Source organism: Varanus komodoensis, unplaced genomic scaffold (assembly GCF_004798865.1).
Source record: "Varanus komodoensis strain SLA01 unplaced genomic scaffold, ASM479886v1 scaffold32, whole genome shotgun sequence".
Taxonomy (NCBI): Eukaryota; Metazoa; Chordata; class Lepidosauria; order Squamata; family Varanidae; genus Varanus; species Varanus komodoensis.
Genome location: NW_025335798.1, coordinates 17,137,128 through 17,156,767, shown reverse-complemented (window position 1 = coordinate 17,156,767; position 19,640 = coordinate 17,137,128). Strand labels below are relative to the sequence as shown.

Genomic DNA, 19,640 nt, shown 5'->3' with positions numbered 1-19,640 from the left:
AATAATAATAATAATAATAATAGGTCTGCTCGATACAGATAGAAGTATTTTAGGCATATTTAACTTGGCTTAGGTGGCTCACTAAAGGACAAAACAAAACGATCACGTATCGGCCATAGTTCTGTTAGTCACAGGCCGGGAAGAAAAATCCTCAAGTTGAAGCACAACTTTTTTATCTGCGGATTTAAATCTGTAATCCTAGACTTGGGTACCAGGGAGTAAGTTCTACTGAAGTAAATATGGCTCACTTTCGAATAGGCATGCCGGAAAGAATTCCTCCGTACCAATTTCAACTGGCTTCCACTAAAGGCACGCTAGAGAATACTGGGAAGTTTTGCTTGTTTATTTGGTTCCGTGCTGTCTAAACGCACACCGGGCTGTCTAGCCACAACGACCGTTCCTTTTCATCTTAAAGACACCACCCCACCGCTGATTCTCGCCTCCGACTCCCTGCGCTCCCCTTTAACAGCGCGCTCCTCCCGCCCACTTCCTATTTCCTCTTCCTCGCGTCTCATTTGGCGCGAAAAAGCGATCCGGGGAAGTCGCGGGAGGGGGAGGGGTGTCTGCGTTTGCGGCTCGTGATTGGCTGGCGCAGCCACGCGGGGCTCGCCGGTGGCGCGAATTCCTCCTTCGCCTGGGCCGGACTCGCAGGGGAGACGCGATGGACCTGGCGGCGGCGGGCGACGCCGGCTTGGCGGCGGCGGCGGGCGCGCTCAGGCAGATCCGCGATGAAGTGGCCGAGAAGTGCCAGAAGCTGTTCCAGGACTTTCTCGAAGAGTGAGTGCCAACCGCAGGACGAAGCGGGGCGGCCGGGTCGTATGTTGTCTTCCCCTCTCGCACCCCTCCCCCGGGCGAAAGCACGGGACTGGTGTGTGCTTACGCGGGCGTAAGCCCCATTGAACTCGATGGGATTTCTTCTGAGTGGACATGAGTAGGAGTATTCCCCAACCTGGTCCTCAGATACGTTGGATTGCAACTCCCATCATTCCCACTTAGTATGGCTGATGCTCAGGATTGGCTAGTGCTGAAAAGCTGCAGTCTTAGCCTCACTTAAATCTTCAGCCCCGGCGAAATTGGTGACTTGCATAAGACTGGTGTGTCTTTTCTTAGCCTGGGGAGCAGGGAAAAAAGTTCCAGTGTTCTTCATCTCCTGCCATTGTGCTTCGGGCGCCAGTGCCTTCCAGATGTTTTGTACTTCAGCTCCCAGCAGGCCTAACCAGTAGCCAGGAATGCTGGGAGGCATGGTCTATAACATCTGGAGGACAGACTGAAACAGTGGCTTTAATAGTAACTGCGTTCTTTATTATAAGACTTGATAATAGAATAATAATAAACAATAATCGTGCTGGAGTTATGCTGCCCCAGATTGAAAGTTGTTTGAGTTGCATACAATAACAATTTGAAAACAATCTTAATAGAAAGGAAGTGCATAAAAAAAGCATTGCAAATCCATGAAGGTCAGATAACAGTGGTTCAAGAAAGCTCAAAGTGGTGCTGGAAACAGCAGTGTGACTAAGTCTCTGTTTCTAAAGGAGCTTAACAGTTTTTAGAGTTGCAGAGAATCTTTTTAACAGACAGATCCTGTCTTTTTTACTTCTAACTCACAGCCACTATTACAACACTTGGACTGAGGCTTACTTCTGAGTAAGTATGCATAAGGGTTGGGCTGTGTAGCTGGGACCCAGGCTATTCAATCTTATGGATGTGTATCAAGGAATAAAATTTAATGGAACTTGCTAGTATCTGAATCAGCATGCACAGGACTGTTCTGCAAAGTTTACATGAGGTTGTAGTGGCAGATGTTCTTAAGAAACTTCTGAGAGAGTTATTAAGATAGAGCATGATTTCTTTGGCCTCAGCACCAGTTCTGAGGAAATGAGTTTGATCTAAGCATGAAATTATATAAGTGATACATCTTACAACCTTATGAACTTTGTATTATTTTTACTTCATCAATAAAATATTCAATATATCATATCAGTCAAAACATAATCGTTCTACAAATATCCACAAAAATCCCAATAGGAAATAGTGAACAATGTACAATGAATAAACATGCTAATGCAGCACAAATACTAAAACTAAAATTATCATCAGGTATAAACATTGAAATCTCACTGCAGGGTTTAAAATAACTAAGACAGTGATCTTAGAGTTTTGAAAATACTGACAAACTTTAAAAGCCTGGGAAAACACAGTCTCGGTCTGGCACTGAAATAAAAACAATGTGAATACCTGGCAAGCTTCTTTTGAAAGTTCATTCCAGAGATGGGGGACCACCATCAAAACTAGCCCCTGAGCCTCAAAATGAGGGGGCAACTGAAAGGGGGCTTCTATGGATAACCTGGGGGTCAAGGGTAATACTTGGCTGCAGTTGCTTATTGAGAAATATTTCTGTAAATCTGTCCCCTGCCATGTTCAGATTTCAGAACAGCGATGGAGAAATTAAATATTTGCGAGATGCAGAGGAGCTGATCCGCCCAGAGAGAAACACATTAACTGTAAGCTTCATAGATCTGGAGCAGTTTAATCAGCAGCTTGCTACCACAGTCCAAGAAGAGTTTTATCGGTAAGAATGTCCAGGGCTTGTTTGAGTAAACATGCTTTATAGAATTGCAGGTTGTTGTTGCGAGCATTAGGCTTTTTATCCTCTTGCTAAAATAGTTGTCAGCAGTATTAAGGAATTATATAAATTTATTTGCTGGAAGATCAAAGAGGTTTGTCATCCATGGTGTATATATTGGGAATGTGTGAACCACTCCATGTTCCGTTGCTACTTTTTCAGATAGCATAATGGGATTGGCATGGAAGGTATCGCAGCTGTCGTCTTTCAAAATCTGGGGAGCAATACCTGAAGCACCTCCACCTCCTGTGAGGTGGTACATTTGGAGCTAGTTTTGCTACTCAGAGTACCATTTGGGAACTATCTGGTGTTCTTGTGGGAAAACCATTCTTACTATATTACATTTATACCTTGCCTTTGTTCTTCATGCAGTGTGGCTAACATAGTCCTCTTCCACCCCATCTTATCCTCAAATCAACTAGCCCAAGGTCACACAGTGAGCTTTATGGCTGATTGAGGAGTAAAACCTGGATCTACTGGGTTCCCAGTCCAACACTAACCATCATGCCATACTGAGTCTCATTCATTAATGTATATGTAATGTATGGTTGAGAACAGTATATAGTTGTGTTCAAGTATATGAAATAATGTCAAAACAAACAAAGTACCTTTGAATTTGAGCCAAATATTGTTCCCAAAATTAGGTATAACAGAAATGAGATTTGAAGCCTTGGGCATGGGGGACAAAGATAGAAACAATTCTGTGTGTCTTTTTTGTTTTCTTTACATTAATATTGCTGTATATTTCAACATATGTCAAAGTGTATTGAGGCTTTGTTGTGAAACACATCTGGTTTGGTCTTGAAGATACTAAGTTTTACATCACTAAAATTCTCTATTGTTTTTCAGAGTCTATCCTTTCTTGTGTCGAGCTGTAAAAGCTTTTGCCAGAGATCATGGAAACACTGTTCCCAACAAGGACTTCTACGTTGCTTTCCAAGACCTGCCTACAAGGCACAAGTAAGAGACTTGGATAATGCTGAACACTGAAATAAATTGGCATAGTAAAGATCCAGGCATGCAGCATAGCAAGGAAACTGCAGTTCAGTTTGGAGGGTACTCTGCATCGAGTCTTGTTCACAAGTCAAGGGAATTTAGTTAGCACTTCTGACTTTGCAGAACACAGAATGCTCATGTAAATTATGCTGCCATTCCAGTCATAGGGGCATATTAAACTGTGTATAGGTGGGAGAAGTAGTGTCACCTGCTACTGTGACAGGTTTTCTTCTCAGGAACTGCATTCTTTGGTGTTGCTCTCAAGCAGTCTTTCCCAACCTAGTACCTTCTAAGTTGTTAGACATCAGCTCCCATTATGTTGGCCTGAAATGATAGGGATTGCAATCTAAAGCATCTTGAGGGCATTTGTAAGAAGCTAGAGAAAGAGTGCAAGAAATTCCAGCATGAATGTGCCCTTAGGCACATGGAGGGAAGCTTTTCTTGATAGAGAGCTATGGAAAAGACTGCTTAAGGCTTTGCTATAGTATAGTAAATTTTTTCTTAAATTATTTGCTGGGTTGCCAAATAATACTTTCTTAGCTGTGTATTGTTGTTATTTCCACCTGAAATGTTTACAAGATTTCAGCAATATCTTATTCAGCATGATAATCTAAACATTAGGTGGAACGTGACGGAAAATCAGCCATTTAATTCCTTAGAACTTCCCCATTATGTATTTTTCTTAGATGTTATAGATAACAACATGCCTGTATAGATTGGCTTGCAGATCTAACTACTGTGAACAGAGCAGGTACTTGTTCTTAGCTTCAGAACAGCTTGTACTTGCCAGTGATAGCTTTCCATAACAATAATAGCCTATAATGGCCCATGTAATCACTGTTGGATTTTTCGAATCATGGTTTTCCAGACTGAATTGCTTTTAAGTTTAACTTTGTTCTCTAAACAGAATCCGAGAAATGACCTCAGCTCGAATTGGATCCCTCATGCGCATTAGTGGGCAGGTGGTCCGAACCCACCCAGTTCACCCTGAACTTGTAAGTGGAACCTTCCTCTGCCTGGATTGCCAAACAGTAATAAAAGATGTGGAGCAGCAGTTCAAGTATACACAGCCGAACATCTGCAGAAATCCAGTCTGTGCCAATAGGAGACGGTTCCTCCTTGACACCAACAAATCCCGATTTGTTGACTTTCAAAAGGTAATTCAGGAATTGTGTTTAGAATTTCCACTTGCTTTAGACTGTAATAGACAATAGATTGCAGAGCACTCTGTTAATACTCTGCAGTCTATTGTCTGTTACTCTATTGTCTGATACTCTGTTAGTATCAGGTTTCTTGGGGTAGGGTGGTTCAGATATCAAACTAAGCCATGGTTTAATACCATATGATCAAGGCTGTAAAAATTCTCAGCTTTACTTAAAGCAACTCCATCCCCCCCCCGCCCCACCCCAAGTCAATCAGGCCTTGTGGTTTCTTTTCTTCATTCCTGGTTTGGCACAAACTACAGTTTGCCCTTTTGTTTGAACTGACAAACTGAGATTGTGCCTTCAGTGTTGGTTTGGGTGGCAAATAAATAATTTGCCTATTCTGAATAAACTAGAAACTACAGTGGAAGGATGAGAGTAACAGAGGATGAAGAGAGTAGTTGTAGGCCTGTGCTTAAAGGCTGGCTAATATAACAACAAATGTGACTTAGCGTCAAGTGAACAAGTTCTGTATCTCTAGTGCATAACTGGACAATTTGGTAATGTTTGCTACTTACATAAATAGCAAATGTTGCCGTTTTTGTTCCATTTCTATGTTGGAAAGCATACCAAGCATACAACTGCCACATGGTTAAGGCTACAGACATTATTCTTCATTGGCCACGCTGGCTGGGATTGATGGGAGATGAATTCCAAAACATCTGGAAGGCTGTTGCAGCCTCCAGAGACCAACTTCTGGTTTAGCCTCAAGGCCCAGCATTCCCCATCCCAGCATGTTCTGGATGTGTTGGACTACGGTGTCCATCAACCACAGCCAAAAAGGTGAACATCCTTTCTGAGAATGATGGGGATTGTAGTCTGACAAATCCTTCACATGCTAGGTTGGGGAAGGCTGCCGTGGACATTAATTCTAGATCCAGTTCTTAGTTGGTCATTGTGAACTACATTTAAATTATTGCTGTACACAAAGACATAGGATCACATTATAAAATACTGTCAGCATATAAGGAAGAAGAAAGGAATCAACAAAATCTGTTTTTAATATAAACTTATAAAGGTCAGAGTTGTGTTCGGCAGCATATTTTTGTGTCAGAGACTGTTTCTCAGCTTTTAATAGCGCTTTCCTATGCCCAGTTCATCTTCCCTTTTTTCCTGTCACTGCCAATACGGTAGAAAGAATCTTGCTTTTCTGAGAGTGTTCCTTGTGGGGCTTGCCCTTTGCCTTGCGGGGAAGTTTAGATGTTTATGATTGATGTCATTCATGGTTTGAAACACCCCTGGTACACAGAATATTGACCCGGGCCTCTGGAAGCTTAATGCTGTTAAAAATTCTGCACACCCCTACAAAAATAAAAGCTGATATTTAGGAACACAGTCTTATTTTCGAGTTCACACAGGAGAAAGCTTTGGGCTGCACTGTTAACCTCTTCAAGTTTGATATTTTGTTTTTGTCCTCTCATTAGGTTCGTATTCAGGAGACACAGGCCGAGTTGCCCCGAGGGAGCATTCCTCGCAGTGTCGAAGTGATCTTGCGTGCAGAAGCTGTAGAATCAGCGCAGGCCGGTGACAAGTGTGACTTCACAGGATCGCTCATTGTTGTGCCTGATGTAGCCCAGCTCTCCACCCCAGGTCGGTGGGCGTTACTCAGAGCAATGCAGCATTCGAGACCAGCTGCATTTTCAGAAAAGGCATGCTTCACGGGCTTCTTGAGCGAGAGGTTGAAATGGCATAAAAGTTGCAGTTGCAACTTTATGTGCAACCCACCCCCCATCCAAGTCTTGTAGTTCAACTTTGCTGATCCTGGTGCCTTCCAAAAATTTGGGACTTAAAATCCCATCAGCTCCAGCTAGCTCGATCAAGAATGCTAAGAGCCAAAATTCAAAACATTGGGAGGATGCTGGGTCCCCTAAGACTGCCCCAGAACATTGAGGGGAAGGGGAAGCTCTCTGTGATGTTTACGTGCCTGCAAATAGGTTTGACATTCAACTGTGCCATTCCCACCAGTGTCTTCACAGGACAGCTGTATTTCCTGCTTTTTCAGTTGCATAGACTGAACATGACCTGGAGCAGAACCTAAACTGGTCTTCCCTTAATAGGTGTAAGGGCAGAAACTGGTTCTCGAGTGAGTGGGAAAGAAGGCTATGAAACTGAAGGTATCAGAGGACTCCGTGCGCTTGGGGTCAGAGAGTTATCCTACAAATTGGTCTTTCTGGCATGTTACGTTGCACCAACAAACCCAAGGGTAAGCCTTATTAAGGGAAGATGGATTTGAAAATCCTTGCTGAAGAAAATGGTGGTGGGATTTCACTGTATCCCGTTATGGAACATTATAGCTCATGCTTATAGCATTTTGCCATCTTTAATTACCTGACATTCTGCCAATTCTGCTTGCATTTTTCTCGCTGTTTACAAAACCATCTTCACACACATCATTAGCATTCTGAACTGAGAATTCACTACAGATGTGTTTAATTACAATTTAAAAAGCCCTTCTCATTCCAAGATTTTCCGTCTGTCTCTTACTTTCCAAAATTGATCCCCTAGGTAGTTCTGTGTTGGAACTTGTCAGTAGCAAGCTAAGGTTGCAGTGCCACCTACCAACTTTGCCATTTGCCACTTACCTAAAGTGACAGAATAAGGTGGAGGAATGATCCGTGTGTTTCTGCATCTGGGAGAACACTTTTGTGGATGCTTCCTGTGCAAAAACTATCACAGCAGGAAGAATTTCGGGCTAGAAGTTTGTTCCCTTACCTGCCAGCTTTCTGCTTCAATTTAAAGCAGAAAATATTCGCCCATATACATGTGATATGGGCGATAAGATAACTCTTATCTCCTAAAAGTAACCCTATATGTTCTAATTATGGACACAGTCCGTCTTGCAGACTCTGCCAAATGCTTCAACTGATGCACTTTCCTCCATTTTATTTTCATTTTAATGGTTTATTTTGCGTTCTCATATTTCTCCCTCCCTAACTTCATTTCAGTTTGGTGGAAAGGAACTCCGAGATGAAGAACAAACTGCAGAAAGCATTAAAAACCAGATGTCTGTGAAAGAGTGGGAAAAAGTATTTGAAATGAGCCAGGATAAAAACCTTTATCACAACCTTTGTACCAGTCTCTTCCCTACCATACATGGTAAGAGCTAATTGTGGGGTCATGTTTCAGTAACTAGTATTATCTTAGGTCAGTTGGAAGCGTTCAAATGAATTAAAATCCTCTGTTATTCCCTTGAATAAAGGTTTGTTATCCTTCTGAACATGAGAGATCAGAACAGTGAATTTGGTTTCTGGTTGTTTTTCCTAATGATGGTTGTTTTGTACCCAGAGAGTAAGAGACTGTAGACAAAATCTCCATGCATTTAGGATTTTTTACCCCTCCTTTTCTCCAGTTCTGTGTGCATATATGTACTACTGCTTGTATGTATATTCTTACGGGATCGTGTACAAGAGATCCACTTGTTGCAGGTAGCAAATACAGAATATTGCTGCATGAATGCAGGCTTTATCACCTGTATCTCCTTATCCAGTAACCCATGTACCCTAATCACAGATGATAGGCTTGAACTTTGATTCACAGATTATGCAAAATGGCTGATTCCTGCTGTCTGCATTTTAAAGGTCAGCAGTCAACATACATTATTTTGAGCTGCAGTCATCTTTTGACTTAGGTCTGTTTTAGAGACAGTAAGCTGAGTCCAGAGTTCACTGAGTGGAGCTCTCTTCACGCAAGCATGCACTGCAGCAGGGTGGGTGCAAATGTTTGTCATTCCCTTCTTCCCCCTTTGTCCCCTAAAAAGCTCCTGTTGGTGAATGAGGGATCTGCTAGGACATCATGGGAAGGACCTGCAGGGGGAACAGGGTCTCAAAGAATAGCAGCTTTCTCTTCACTAGTTTTCAGTCCCTTCCACAAAGAGAAAGAGCACTTCTGTTCTAGAAGAGGCAGTCTGGATCCAATCCAATGTCCTTTGGTCCTCTTCAGTACCATGTTAGAGGTGATGAAGTAGTAAGTTTTGGAGACATTGCCGTGGGCAAGCCCATGGCTGATGCTTTTCAGTGAGAACAGGAGCTTGTCAGATTTAGAGCACAACCCCATGCACATTCAGATAGGAAAAAACCCTACAGTTTCCTAAGCGTGCATAGGGTTGCACTGCAAAGCTGACTTGGTTACTGAGGAAGCCTGGTTGAGTTTTGAAGGACTGTTTAAAGCCACCAACACAGCAGCTACCATATAAGATCTCTTGTATTCATTTCATAGGCTTAACCCTAAATTTGAGCCCTGGGGAAATTTTCATGTTCTTTACTATTATTTATTGTGGTGCAGGTAATGACGAAGTGAAACGAGGGATTCTACTCATGCTGTTTGGTGGAGTTCCTAAAACAACAGGAGAAGGCACTTCATTGCGTGGCGACATCAACGTCTGTATCGTCGGGGATCCAAGTACCTCCAAGAGTCAGTTTCTTAAGTAAGTTTCTCTTAACCGTTCACATAGGTCACTGCATCGTTACTGTGGCTAGGTGGGTGGGTGGTGCTGCATGTGCGGGATGAACTAATTTATAGGGAGCTGTAAATGCTTGCATTCAGTTGCTGAGGTAAGGAGACATTGGATGTGTCGTGTGTTCTTATAATATGGCACAGAGATCACAGCATGCAATTCTAGAGCAGGGGTCCTCAAACTTTTTGAACAGGGGGCCAGTTGACAGGTCCCAGCAGTGGGTGCAGGCCACCAAGGTGGTGCCAGCGGGAGGGCGTGGGCTGGTGTGGGGGCGGGGTGTGCACACACGCGTGCACAAGGCAAGGCGGGGACAAGGGGGAGGCGTGCAGGACGAGGCACTGATTTGCTCACGGGGAGATCGTTTTCTCCAAGCTAGTCCAAAATGACCTCGCGAGCAAGCCGTGTGCCTGCCTGTGCACCCAGCGAGTGCAAAGCCTGTGGGGTGGGCTGGTTAAAAGGACATGGTGGGCCGGATTCGGCCCATGAGCCTTAGTTTGAGGACCCGTATTCTAGAGCCATGGGAACCGCTGAAATGATTCTCAAGTGAACTGCATTTTTTTTAAAGGTAGCTTGTTGGGAGGGGGTTACAGACATTGGCATCAATATGAGTTCCTGATAGTACATTTTAATAGCTATTGATGCAAGTGTAAAGTTTGTAAGAAAGTTGGATGGAGAGGAAATTTGGTGCAGAATATATTGGTGCAGAATGAAGGCCAGAGGGCAACCGGTGGTTAGAATGGCGACCTTAATACAAAGAAGAAAGCTCGCTCCCACCAGAAGAAGGGCGAGCGGGTGGGTTCTGGCCCCAGCCCTTGGTGTTCCTTGTGTGGTCTGCTTGCTGCAGGGCAGATGCTGTCTTACCGCTGTTCACTGCCAGTCGTGGACGTATTCCCCAAACGTCCGTCTCATTCGTCTAGAGATGCTGTACTAGTGGTTGATGCATTAGATACCAACTCTGATGAACCTCCTTCCCTGGTCACTTAAGAGAGCCTTCTTGCGCACTGCTCGCAATTGCATGAGAAGTTGTTCAGAGCTCTCATATCTTCAGATTACCATGGGGTTGTTGTGTCTCTTTCGTAAGCTTTCCAGCGTGACTTGTTAAATAACTTATTCATTGACCCAACAGGCATGTGGAGGAATTCAGCCCCCGAGCTGTATATACCAGCGGAAAGGCCTCCAGTGCGGCTGGCTTAACAGCTGCTGTCGTGAAAGATGAAGAGTCCTATGAATTTGTCATTGAAGCTGGAGCTCTAATGTTGGCAGATAATGTATGTTATCCAAGTGGCAGGACTAAACCGTTTTCAGTGGTCTCTTTTTGTTTTCCTGGTATGGAATGAGGAATTTATGAGTCTTGCACCTGCTTTTTTCTTTAGGGAGTGTGTTGCATTGATGAATTTGACAAAATGGATATGAGAGATCAAGTTGCCATTCACGAAGCAATGGAACAACAGACTATATCCATTACTAAAGCAGGAGTCAAGGTAAACGGTTGCATTGCTTGTCTTTATAGAAATTATGTGTTGAATTAGAATATTAAATATGTTATCAACTTGTCCAGTAATCTTTTGACTTGCTTCCTGGTCCACTAGGACCATGACTTGTCAATAAGTTTTATTCCATCCAAAAAACTCAGGAACCTCTCTTGTGTTAAAGCATTCCTAGATAGAAGAGGGTGAGTCCCACTATCCAAATCCAGAACAGAATTTTTGTCTTCTGCAACTCTAACTCAAAATTAAGCTCTCACTGTTTATGATAAAGTAGGCATTTTTGCAGGAAAGCTATCACTGTAGTTCGTGTGTGTGACTGAATGTGCATCTGGTCATGAAAGTCCTTGTACATTTAGACTGCAGTTCTGTGAGCACTTATTCTGAGTAAGCGCCACTGAACTCCAAGTAAGGATGAGGATGCAGTCATGCATCCAGTTAAGTGTGCACAATTAAAGTGAAGTCAGTGGCTTAACCTTCTGTTACTACAGGATTCTGGATTTAAATAGTAACTTCTATTTTTGTGCCTGTTTTGTTCCCAAAATTTAAGTTTCCTATTTTTGGAATAGTTGATCGAGTAGATTCTAAATACTGTTGAAAGCATCCTCGATTGTTTGTCTTTGTTTTCCTCAAATTCCTCCTCAATTATTTTTCTTCACATAACTTGGTCTACTTGCTTAGAAAAACCTTTTCTTTATCATCAGGCTACATTGAATGCCAGAACCTCTATTTTGGCAGCAGCTAACCCGGTTGGTGGACATTATGACAGAGCAAAGTCTTTGAAACAGAACATAAACCTATCAGCCCCCATCATGTCTAGATTTGATCTCTTCTTCATTCTTGTGGATGAATGCAATGAGGTAAACCATAACCTACAACTACATATAGTGCAATTCTAATTCAAGGATAGGCACGCTCTAACTCTTAGAATGCTGTCGATGTCTGAGAAGGCTTCTAGTAGTGGTCCATGCTTTTCCCCTCTGGTTGGGGAAGGCAGAGATCATGTGAGAAATTGTTTCTTCATGAGCTCTCTGCCTTTCGGTCAGTTCTGCTCACTGCTTACCTAATGGTGCATATAGAGAGGGCAGAGCCTTGCCTGAGCTGGTATTTCTTCAGCAGCCAACAATGTAGCACCACTGAAGCTCTCTGGCTGTTTTGGATTAAAATTCCCAGCAGTCCTAATCACTGGCTGTACTGTGTGGGGCTGAAAGGAACTGGTCCAAAAGATACCTGGCTAGAGAAGGCGGATGTGCAGCAGGGATGACTTGGATCCAAAGATAAGGAAATCCATAGAAGGAAAGCTTCTTGGCCCACCTCTCCCCTGCTACCACTTGGGGCCCTGAAATGGATGATAACAGCAGGACTAGCTGAACTATCCAGATACGGGGAATCGCACCAAACATGGCTGCAAAGCAGAGGAAGGAGATAGCAACGTTTATAAGCTTCCTTAAATTCTTAGAAGTCAATCTTATGGAGTTGGATTTGGAAGCTAGTAAGCAGGAACATTATATTGCCCTTTTAAAAAATGCTAGCCTAAAATTGCTTTTAACAGCACTAACAGTAGTGAGAGATTTGTGTCCCGTTTAGAGGTGTAAAGAGAACATCATAAAACCAAATGAACTCGTTTGCACAACATGACAAGCTAAAGTACAGATTGAGTTTGGTTTGTTGTTCAGTTGCAGGTTTTTGTGTTGTGTGAACCCAGTCATGCTAATGAACCATAGATTGTTAGCTACAAACAACCCACAGTTCACAATCCAGCAACAAATGGTGGGTTGTTGGTGGTTAAGAAACCTAGGTTTCTTAGTGTGCCTACATTACTGTGCACAAGAATCCGTGAATCAGTGAGAACCCATACCCGAGGCAGACTCTGGCTTGTAACCCACCCACATTTGTTGAAGTTGCTGCCAAAGCGATTACTGAAACAGCAGGCAGTAATCTATTGTTTGAGGCTGCAATCCTAATCTAACCTCAGATTTCTCCTCCCAGCTGCCATGGAAATCTGCAGCCATTACCTCCCAGGCGAGGAAGGTAAAAGGAGTGCAGGCTGGGGGTCATGAAGGCAGTCTCTGGGATGGGGGCTCCTTTGAATCCAAAGCCCTTCCAGGCCCTGCCAACATGGCTAAATATTTACCCCGACTCTCATGCTGGCCTGGAGAATTTCCCTTCCATTGCAGGCTGTAGAAAGGAAATAGGTCCCCCTGCCCGAAGGGACCTGGAAGGCAGGGAGGAGAGTGCTGTCCTCCCCCACTCCTGCTCTTCTGGCAGCAGCACCACATTGCTTTGGATGTATCTGAGGCACCAGTGCCAGAGCATGCTGATTCATCAAGATCAAGCAAGATTGCCCTGTAATTAAAACTTAAGGTCAGCCAATTCTAACTGAAACCTCTCCTCCTCAGGTTACAGATTATGCCATTGCAAGGCGCATTGTGGATCTTCATTCTAGAATAGAAGAATCCATTGATCGTATTTACACGTTGGATGATATCCGAAGGTACCTTCTCTTTGCCAGACAATTTAAACCCAAGGTAATGGAAATGTTCAATCTTGCTTCAGTTTGAGCGCAGGGGGATACAAAGTTAGAGCAGCGGCTTTAGGTGTGGCCTGAGCAGAGCGTGCTCTCCCGCTGACTGACTAGCATGATGAGCTTATTGGGATCGAATGCCAGTGCTGTCTGCCTCCACGGCATTAATAAAGGGACGGTTTGGAGTTGCTGAAATGCTAAGAGTTTCTGTTCCTTGATCCAGCAAGTGTACGATGGGACCAACTGTCTCTATGGAAACCTAATAAATTACAGGCAAGTTGTTACAGTGAATGTGATGAGGAATCCATATCTAGCCATCATTTTATTTAGTTATTTATTTATTTATTTAAAACATTTCTATGCTGCCCCAGTCGCAAAAAGCCTCGGGGCGGCTTACAAAAGAGAGCCAACACACACAATTAACCTTAAAACACTATAAAACCCCATAAATCAATTAATAATTAAAATAACGTTTAAATAAAAAGGTCTTGGCCTGGTGCAGAAAAACAAATAGCGACGGCACCAGGCGGACCTCTCTGGGGAGTGCATTCCATAGATGGGGCGCCACCTCAGAGAAGGCTCTCCTCCGGGTGCTCACCCTCCTAATATCTTTCACGGAGGGTTCCTGGAGGAGGGCCTCTGCCACTGATCCCAAGGGGCAGGAGGGCATATATGGACACAAACGCTCCTTTAGATAGCCAGGTCCCAAGCCGTTGAGGGCTTTATAGGTGGGCTTTATAATTAATCACCTTTGAAGTGGAAATTGACTCTTCCCATCTAAGTAGGAAGTGTTACGGAGCTCTACTATATTTAACATTTTTTTTCTTAATTTGTCCAATAGATTTCTAAAGAGTCAGAAGATTTTATAGTTGCGCAGTATAAGCGCTTACGCCAGAGGGATGGCTCTGGCATTACAAAATCCTCATGGAGAATCACAGTACGACAGCTGGAGAGCATGATTCGACTGTCGGAAGCCATGGCCCGGATGCACTGCTGTGATGAGGTAGCCGCTTTGGATGGAGTAGCCTTGGGCGTGACTGGAGCTTGACCATGTAGCTGTTCCTAACTGTTTTTCCCCTCTAAAACATTAAGTCCATATCAATAAAGCATTGGGAAAGGCTTACCAGTTATTTGTTGCAGCGTACAGCAGCTTGCAATTAGGGATGCAACATGCACGTCCGACTCCGGCTCTCTTGCACTCACCCTTCTTTCCCACACTCAGCCCTGGCCCGGAAGCAAGCTGAGCGGAGATCAAGTCCTCCAATACTTTGCACAAAGTACACAAAGCCATGTGTGGGAAAGCAGAACTCTGCCGACACAATGGGGCGCAGGCAGTCGTGCACAAGCTGGCCTCACAGGCTTGCTCAGACTCACTTCCTGCCAGACGCCCATGTGAACACTCGGCATGAGCCAGTCTTTGAGCAGAGAGGAAGTGGGCCAGAGTCTGGAAAGTAAGAAAACCAACAGATTCCTGCCCCCAAACTGGATGCCCCATGCATTGCTGCTTCCGGTAGCTTGAAATGAAAAGCCTCTGTTACCTTATTAAAATGTTAAGTGGTCTAACACCCCTTATTTAATTCTACTTCTGGTAAAAACAGATATCCCCATGTAACTCTTAAAGATGAAAGGATGAAATTTAAGTCTAGCTTGTTGCAAATTTTGTGCTACGCACACATCTTTAACCTGCTTGGTACTGAGTTGTTTTTAATTCAAGCTTGTGTTTTCTTCCACCAGCTTCCTCATGAAATTTTTAATCATTTTTGTGTATCTTTCATTTGTAGATTGTTCTTGATTTTTATATTGTATTCTGTTCCTTCAGGGAAGATTATTCGGAAAGTAAACCCTCAGAGCTATTTGTTTTTCTTGTGCTTTACCTGTAATAGGTATATTGAAAATGAATGATGTTTTTTCAGGAGAAAATTAACTCTTCTTTTTAAATGTTCTTACAAGGTTCATCCAAAACATGTGAAGGAAGCTTTCAGGTTATTGAACAAATCTATCATCCGAGTTGAAACTCCAGACATCAATTTAGAGCAAGATGAAGAACAACCTATGGAAGAGCCTGAGGCCCAGGACGGAGTCGTTGGTGGGTAGTTCTCAAATGAGTTCTGAATTACCTGGTTCCGCTTCATAGCTTCTTCACAAACTCGTGCCTAAAAGGCAAGATCGAAATCTCCAACCTCAATAATAAATTCTTCTTAGGGCATGTTTGTTTTCAGGTGTGATTTGGTGGAAGAAGGTGACTAACGGGGTCAACTCCCTTCATTTCACATGGGATTATGTGATTTGGCTCTCCAGCCTGGATACTGTTCAATTCCATCCAGGTCTTTTCCCTGCCTTGCCCAGGACAGAGCTCTGCTGCTCAGCTCCTTAAATACTGAACCAGAATGTAAGCATCAGGCTACGCTGTCCAGTGGCCTAACCAAGCCAGAAGACTGTTTTAAAAGCCATGCACCAATCTTCCCCAACCTAGTGCCTTCCACACGTTTTGGTCTACAGCTCCAATTAGCTCCAGCAAACACGGCTGATGGCTGGGATGATGGGAGTTGTTCCACATTGTCAGCCGGGCACCAGCTTGGAGAAGACTGCCCTACAGCGCTAGGCCCTGACTATCTGAAGAATTGTGAGCCACCTAGGGATTCCATTGGTGGAATAGGCAGCATGTAAATATTTTAGGCAAAGGTAAAGGTTTCCCTGAAGTCCAGTCGTGTCTGACTCTAGGGGGTGGTGCTCATCTCCATTTCTTAGCCGAGGGAGCCAGCCTTGTCTGCTGACGGTTTCCGTGGGCATGTGGCCAGCATGACTAAACACCAAAGTGCACCTTCCCACCAAAGTGATACCTATTTATCGCATGCGTTCGAACTGCTAGGATGGCAGGAGCTGGGACAAAGCAACAGGGGCTCACCCCGTTGCACAGATTCAAACTGCCGACCTTTCGATTGACAAGCTCACTGGCTCAGTGGTTCAAACCTCTGTGGTATATCTCAGTGATTTAAACTCTTAAACCACTGAGGTAGACTTTTAAATAATAAATGTTTCCATGTATCCCTTCCAGTAGGATCTGGTGGTGGGCTTGTGGCATTCTCCGCTTGGCACCTGGCCTTTGGTTGCTAGGTGAAAAGCTTTTTCTTTCAAAAAAACTTTTTTAGGGGCCTGGGTTTTGAAGTTTGACATGCTGTATTCTGTAGTGAGCCTCCAAGTAAGCCTTGCTGTGAGCAGTCTATGGCTTGAGGCCGTACCCATATACCTGGGAGGATCTTGTTGGAACATACTAGAGCTTATTTCGGAGCACATACACCTGGGAGGATCTTGTTGGAACATACTAGAGCTTATTTCGGAGCACATACACCTGAGAGGATCTTGTTGGAACATACTAGAGCTTATTTCGGAGCAAACAGAGTCTTGGCTTTCAAATAAGCATGGTTTCTAATCCTTATGGTTGCAGAAAGAAACCACAGAAAATGTAATTGCACCCTCACTTCTGAAAATATTCCATAACAAAAAGGCAAATGAATGTCCATTATTCTCCAGTCCATACAGCGGTTTTAAGTAGCAAAATACTTGGTTTTACTAATTGGATAATTGGACTCCTGGTCACCCCAAGGTGCAGGAAGGTAACAAAAATCTAAAGCAGTGGTCAGTTGACAGAGTGACAGGCAACCCACTCTACATTAGCAAAAATTGGGTGCTAGTTTGAGTGCGTCGAAGAGACGTTTCATTGCACGACCTGCTTCTCCTGCGGCCTTCTGTTCTCTCCCCTGGCCTCCAATGGCTACAAAACTGTCACTGCTTTCCAGGCGATGGAGAAACCGTGAATGGCTTGGTGAATGGTGGCGACGGGCACACAGAAGGCTTGAGCAAAGATTCGGTGCCGAAGCCTTCCCTGAGGCTCAGTTTCCCTGAATACCGCAAGATCTCCAACCTCATTGTGATGCACTTAAGGAAATCTGAAGATGGTAAGTGCCAAGTTAGCCTGCCTCAGAAGACCTGTCAGGGCCCCACTTTCAGCACGTGTTCCTTCATGCGAGAAGTGGAGCACATAGGAAACAGGAGAGTACATCTGACTGTGAGTGGAGCACATCCGTCTCATCACATGTTCACCATCGCCACTTGCCCTGGAGTATTGGTACCTTGTGGAGACTTGGGGAAATTAACAGAAACAGATCAAGCACATGTTTTTTAACTCTGTGGATGTTTCAGATCAATTTAAAGCAGTAGTTCCCAACCTTCTGTCTTCAGATGTTGGATGGTAAGTCCCATAATTCCCAGTCATCCTGGCCAGTAAGCCAGCATTATCTGGAGGCCCAGATAGGGAACTGTCCTCCTAGGGGAGCCCAGGAGGAGTATAACAATAGAAAATCATGGTGACAGTTATAATGATGGCTCTGCTAAAACAATGAGATGAAAGCTATTTGAAAGGATGCACAAAACTATTGTACTTTAGAGAAAACAACAACTGTAAGAGTCCTAATGCAGCATTATGTCTGGATTTCTTACATGCCTTGAATAAGCAGTGCTTTTGTAGATGGCTGGCAGTTCTAGGCATTTATATGTAAACACTGAGCTAGAACTGTTCTGCATGTGAAAGCAGCAATTCCTGGGTTGTTAAACTACCAAGAACAAGGGGCCCGTGTGAGTTGCATGTTCGCTTATTTCAGTTGCAAGCAACCAAAGAACCAGCCCTGTTTCTGCATGATTGCATAGTGCAAACCTGGAAGCCACAGAACATCCAACAACAAACCACAGGTAATCATAAGATCACCTTTGGGTTGTTTAACGATGAACAAGTTTTTGGTTCACATGTGAAGAAACAGCTCAAGACCAGGGTGTTCCTGGCATGTTAATTAAAAATGTAAATGTATCTCTTCCCTCTTCTCAAACATTCTTTCAAGATTGGGTGAGGCTAAGAGAATATTGCAATCTTTGCATTAAAAATGACCTTATTTACAAGGTAGTTCTAAAGATTATTTATATACTATATACATATGAAGCACTTTTGGAGTCATAATAAAATTGTGTCCATCTCCCCTCCTGCTTTGCTTGCAGAAGATGATGATTCCTCCTTAAAAAAGAGTGAGATTATCAACTGGTACTTAAAGGAAATTGAATCAGAAATAGATTCTGAAGAAGAACTCATCAATAAAAAGAAAATAATAGAAAAAGTTATCCATCGTCTTACACACTATGTATGTATAACTATTTGTCACAGGTTCTTTTTGAAGCCAAAAGTTCACTGCCTTGGGGGAAGACTGATGTAAATACAACAAATAGAGTTTATTGGTCTAGATATTTGAGGATGATATTATCTAGATAATTAGTTTAATCCTATGACCTGAAGCATATTAATTCTGAAGCAGGTGCCACCAAGTTAAATGGTCTTACTCCTTAGTAGGGATGCATACAATTGCAAGTTACTGAGGTAAACATAAATAGGGTTTCAGTCAAATGCACACTAACCAGGGAATACATCTGATTAAACCCAGAAGGACTTGGATCTGAGTAGACAGCGCTAGATTCCTTGCTTAGGCTGATGGTTATGTTCACTTCTGCTAAGCAGTTCTACCTATTCTGGCCCCAAAATATGGTTGCCTTTTCATAGATGCTCTGCATGCATAGCATTGTGGCAAAGAAGTAAGAGAACACGGTATTGATTGTAATTAAGGCTACAGTCTTACCCTTTTGGAAGCAAATCCAGTTTAAAGTGGTGGCATCTTACTTTAAAGAAAGTATGTTTGACATAGGGATTCTGCTGTGTAGGGCCTACACCTTGTAAAACATGCCTGAGTTGAGAATTCTCTGTTTCAGGACCACATTTTAATTGAGCTCACCCAGACAGGATTGAAAGACTCAACAGAAGGACAGAGTTTTGATGAAGACCCTTATCTCGTCGTTAATCCTAACTACCTGCTAGAAGACTAGGGATTAGAAGCAGTGCTACAGGATCAGCATATCCATTTTCCTGCTGGGGCCTCTTGCCAGAGTTGCTATCAGCATCGCCACTGTACATAGCCGGCTCACCCCAGAGAGCTTTGTCACAGAATTCATCCACCTTGTCTTTGTAATAATCTTTTTATAGAGATAAGTGTCTACATTCTTCCCAGACAAGGGAGTCATGCAACTTTTAAAGCAGTTTAAAAAGAAGCTGACTTATCTTAATGCTTCTTCTGTATTTTACTTAGGAGAACGTCTTGCACAATTCTTCAATAGCATGAACTTATCTGTAGATTCCCCCACCCTTCACCACCTTTGTGCTAAATAAAGACTTGTCTATATAATGTTCAGAATTATGTGTTTTTCTTGCTGAATACTGAAATAAACCCAATTTTCACTTTAATGGGCTTGTATAGGGTTAGGGTCT

General features: G+C 43.3%; 1 protein-coding gene across 1 annotated transcript; it reads left to right on the top strand.

Moving 5' to 3' along the window:
• The first annotated feature begins 646 nt into the window (after positions 1 to 646).
• MCM6 (minichromosome maintenance complex component 6) lies at positions 647 to 19,557 on the top strand. Its single transcript, XM_044438448.1, has 17 exons — positions 647 to 777; positions 2,423 to 2,569; positions 3,473 to 3,583; positions 4,527 to 4,776; positions 6,246 to 6,411; positions 6,879 to 7,024; positions 7,767 to 7,917; positions 9,103 to 9,244; positions 10,401 to 10,542; positions 10,648 to 10,755; positions 11,463 to 11,618; positions 13,158 to 13,286; positions 14,124 to 14,285; positions 15,233 to 15,368; positions 17,080 to 17,238; positions 18,329 to 18,468; positions 19,088 to 19,557. Exons 1-17 carry the CDS (start codon positions 662 to 664, stop codon positions 19,199 to 19,201), a joined length of 2,475 nt encoding a protein of 824 aa, XP_044294383.1. The 5' UTR covers positions 647 to 661; the 3' UTR covers positions 19,202 to 19,557.
• The last annotated feature ends 83 nt before the right edge of the window (positions 19,558 to 19,640 follow it).

Bases quoted from the DNA above. Each gene is read 5' to 3' on its own strand.
- MCM6 (XM_044438448.1), top strand. From the start codon at position 662: ATGGACCTGGCGGCGGCGGGCGACGCCGGCTTGGCGGCGGCGGCGGGC. The intron at 10,543-10,647 runs GTATGTTATCCA...TTTTTTCTTTAG, and splicing joins CTCTAATGTTGGCAGATAAT to GGAGTGTGTTGCATTGATGA. The intron at 17,239-18,328 runs GTAAGTGCCAAG...CTTTGCTTGCAG, and splicing joins CTTAAGGAAATCTGAAGATG to AAGATGATGATTCCTCCTTA.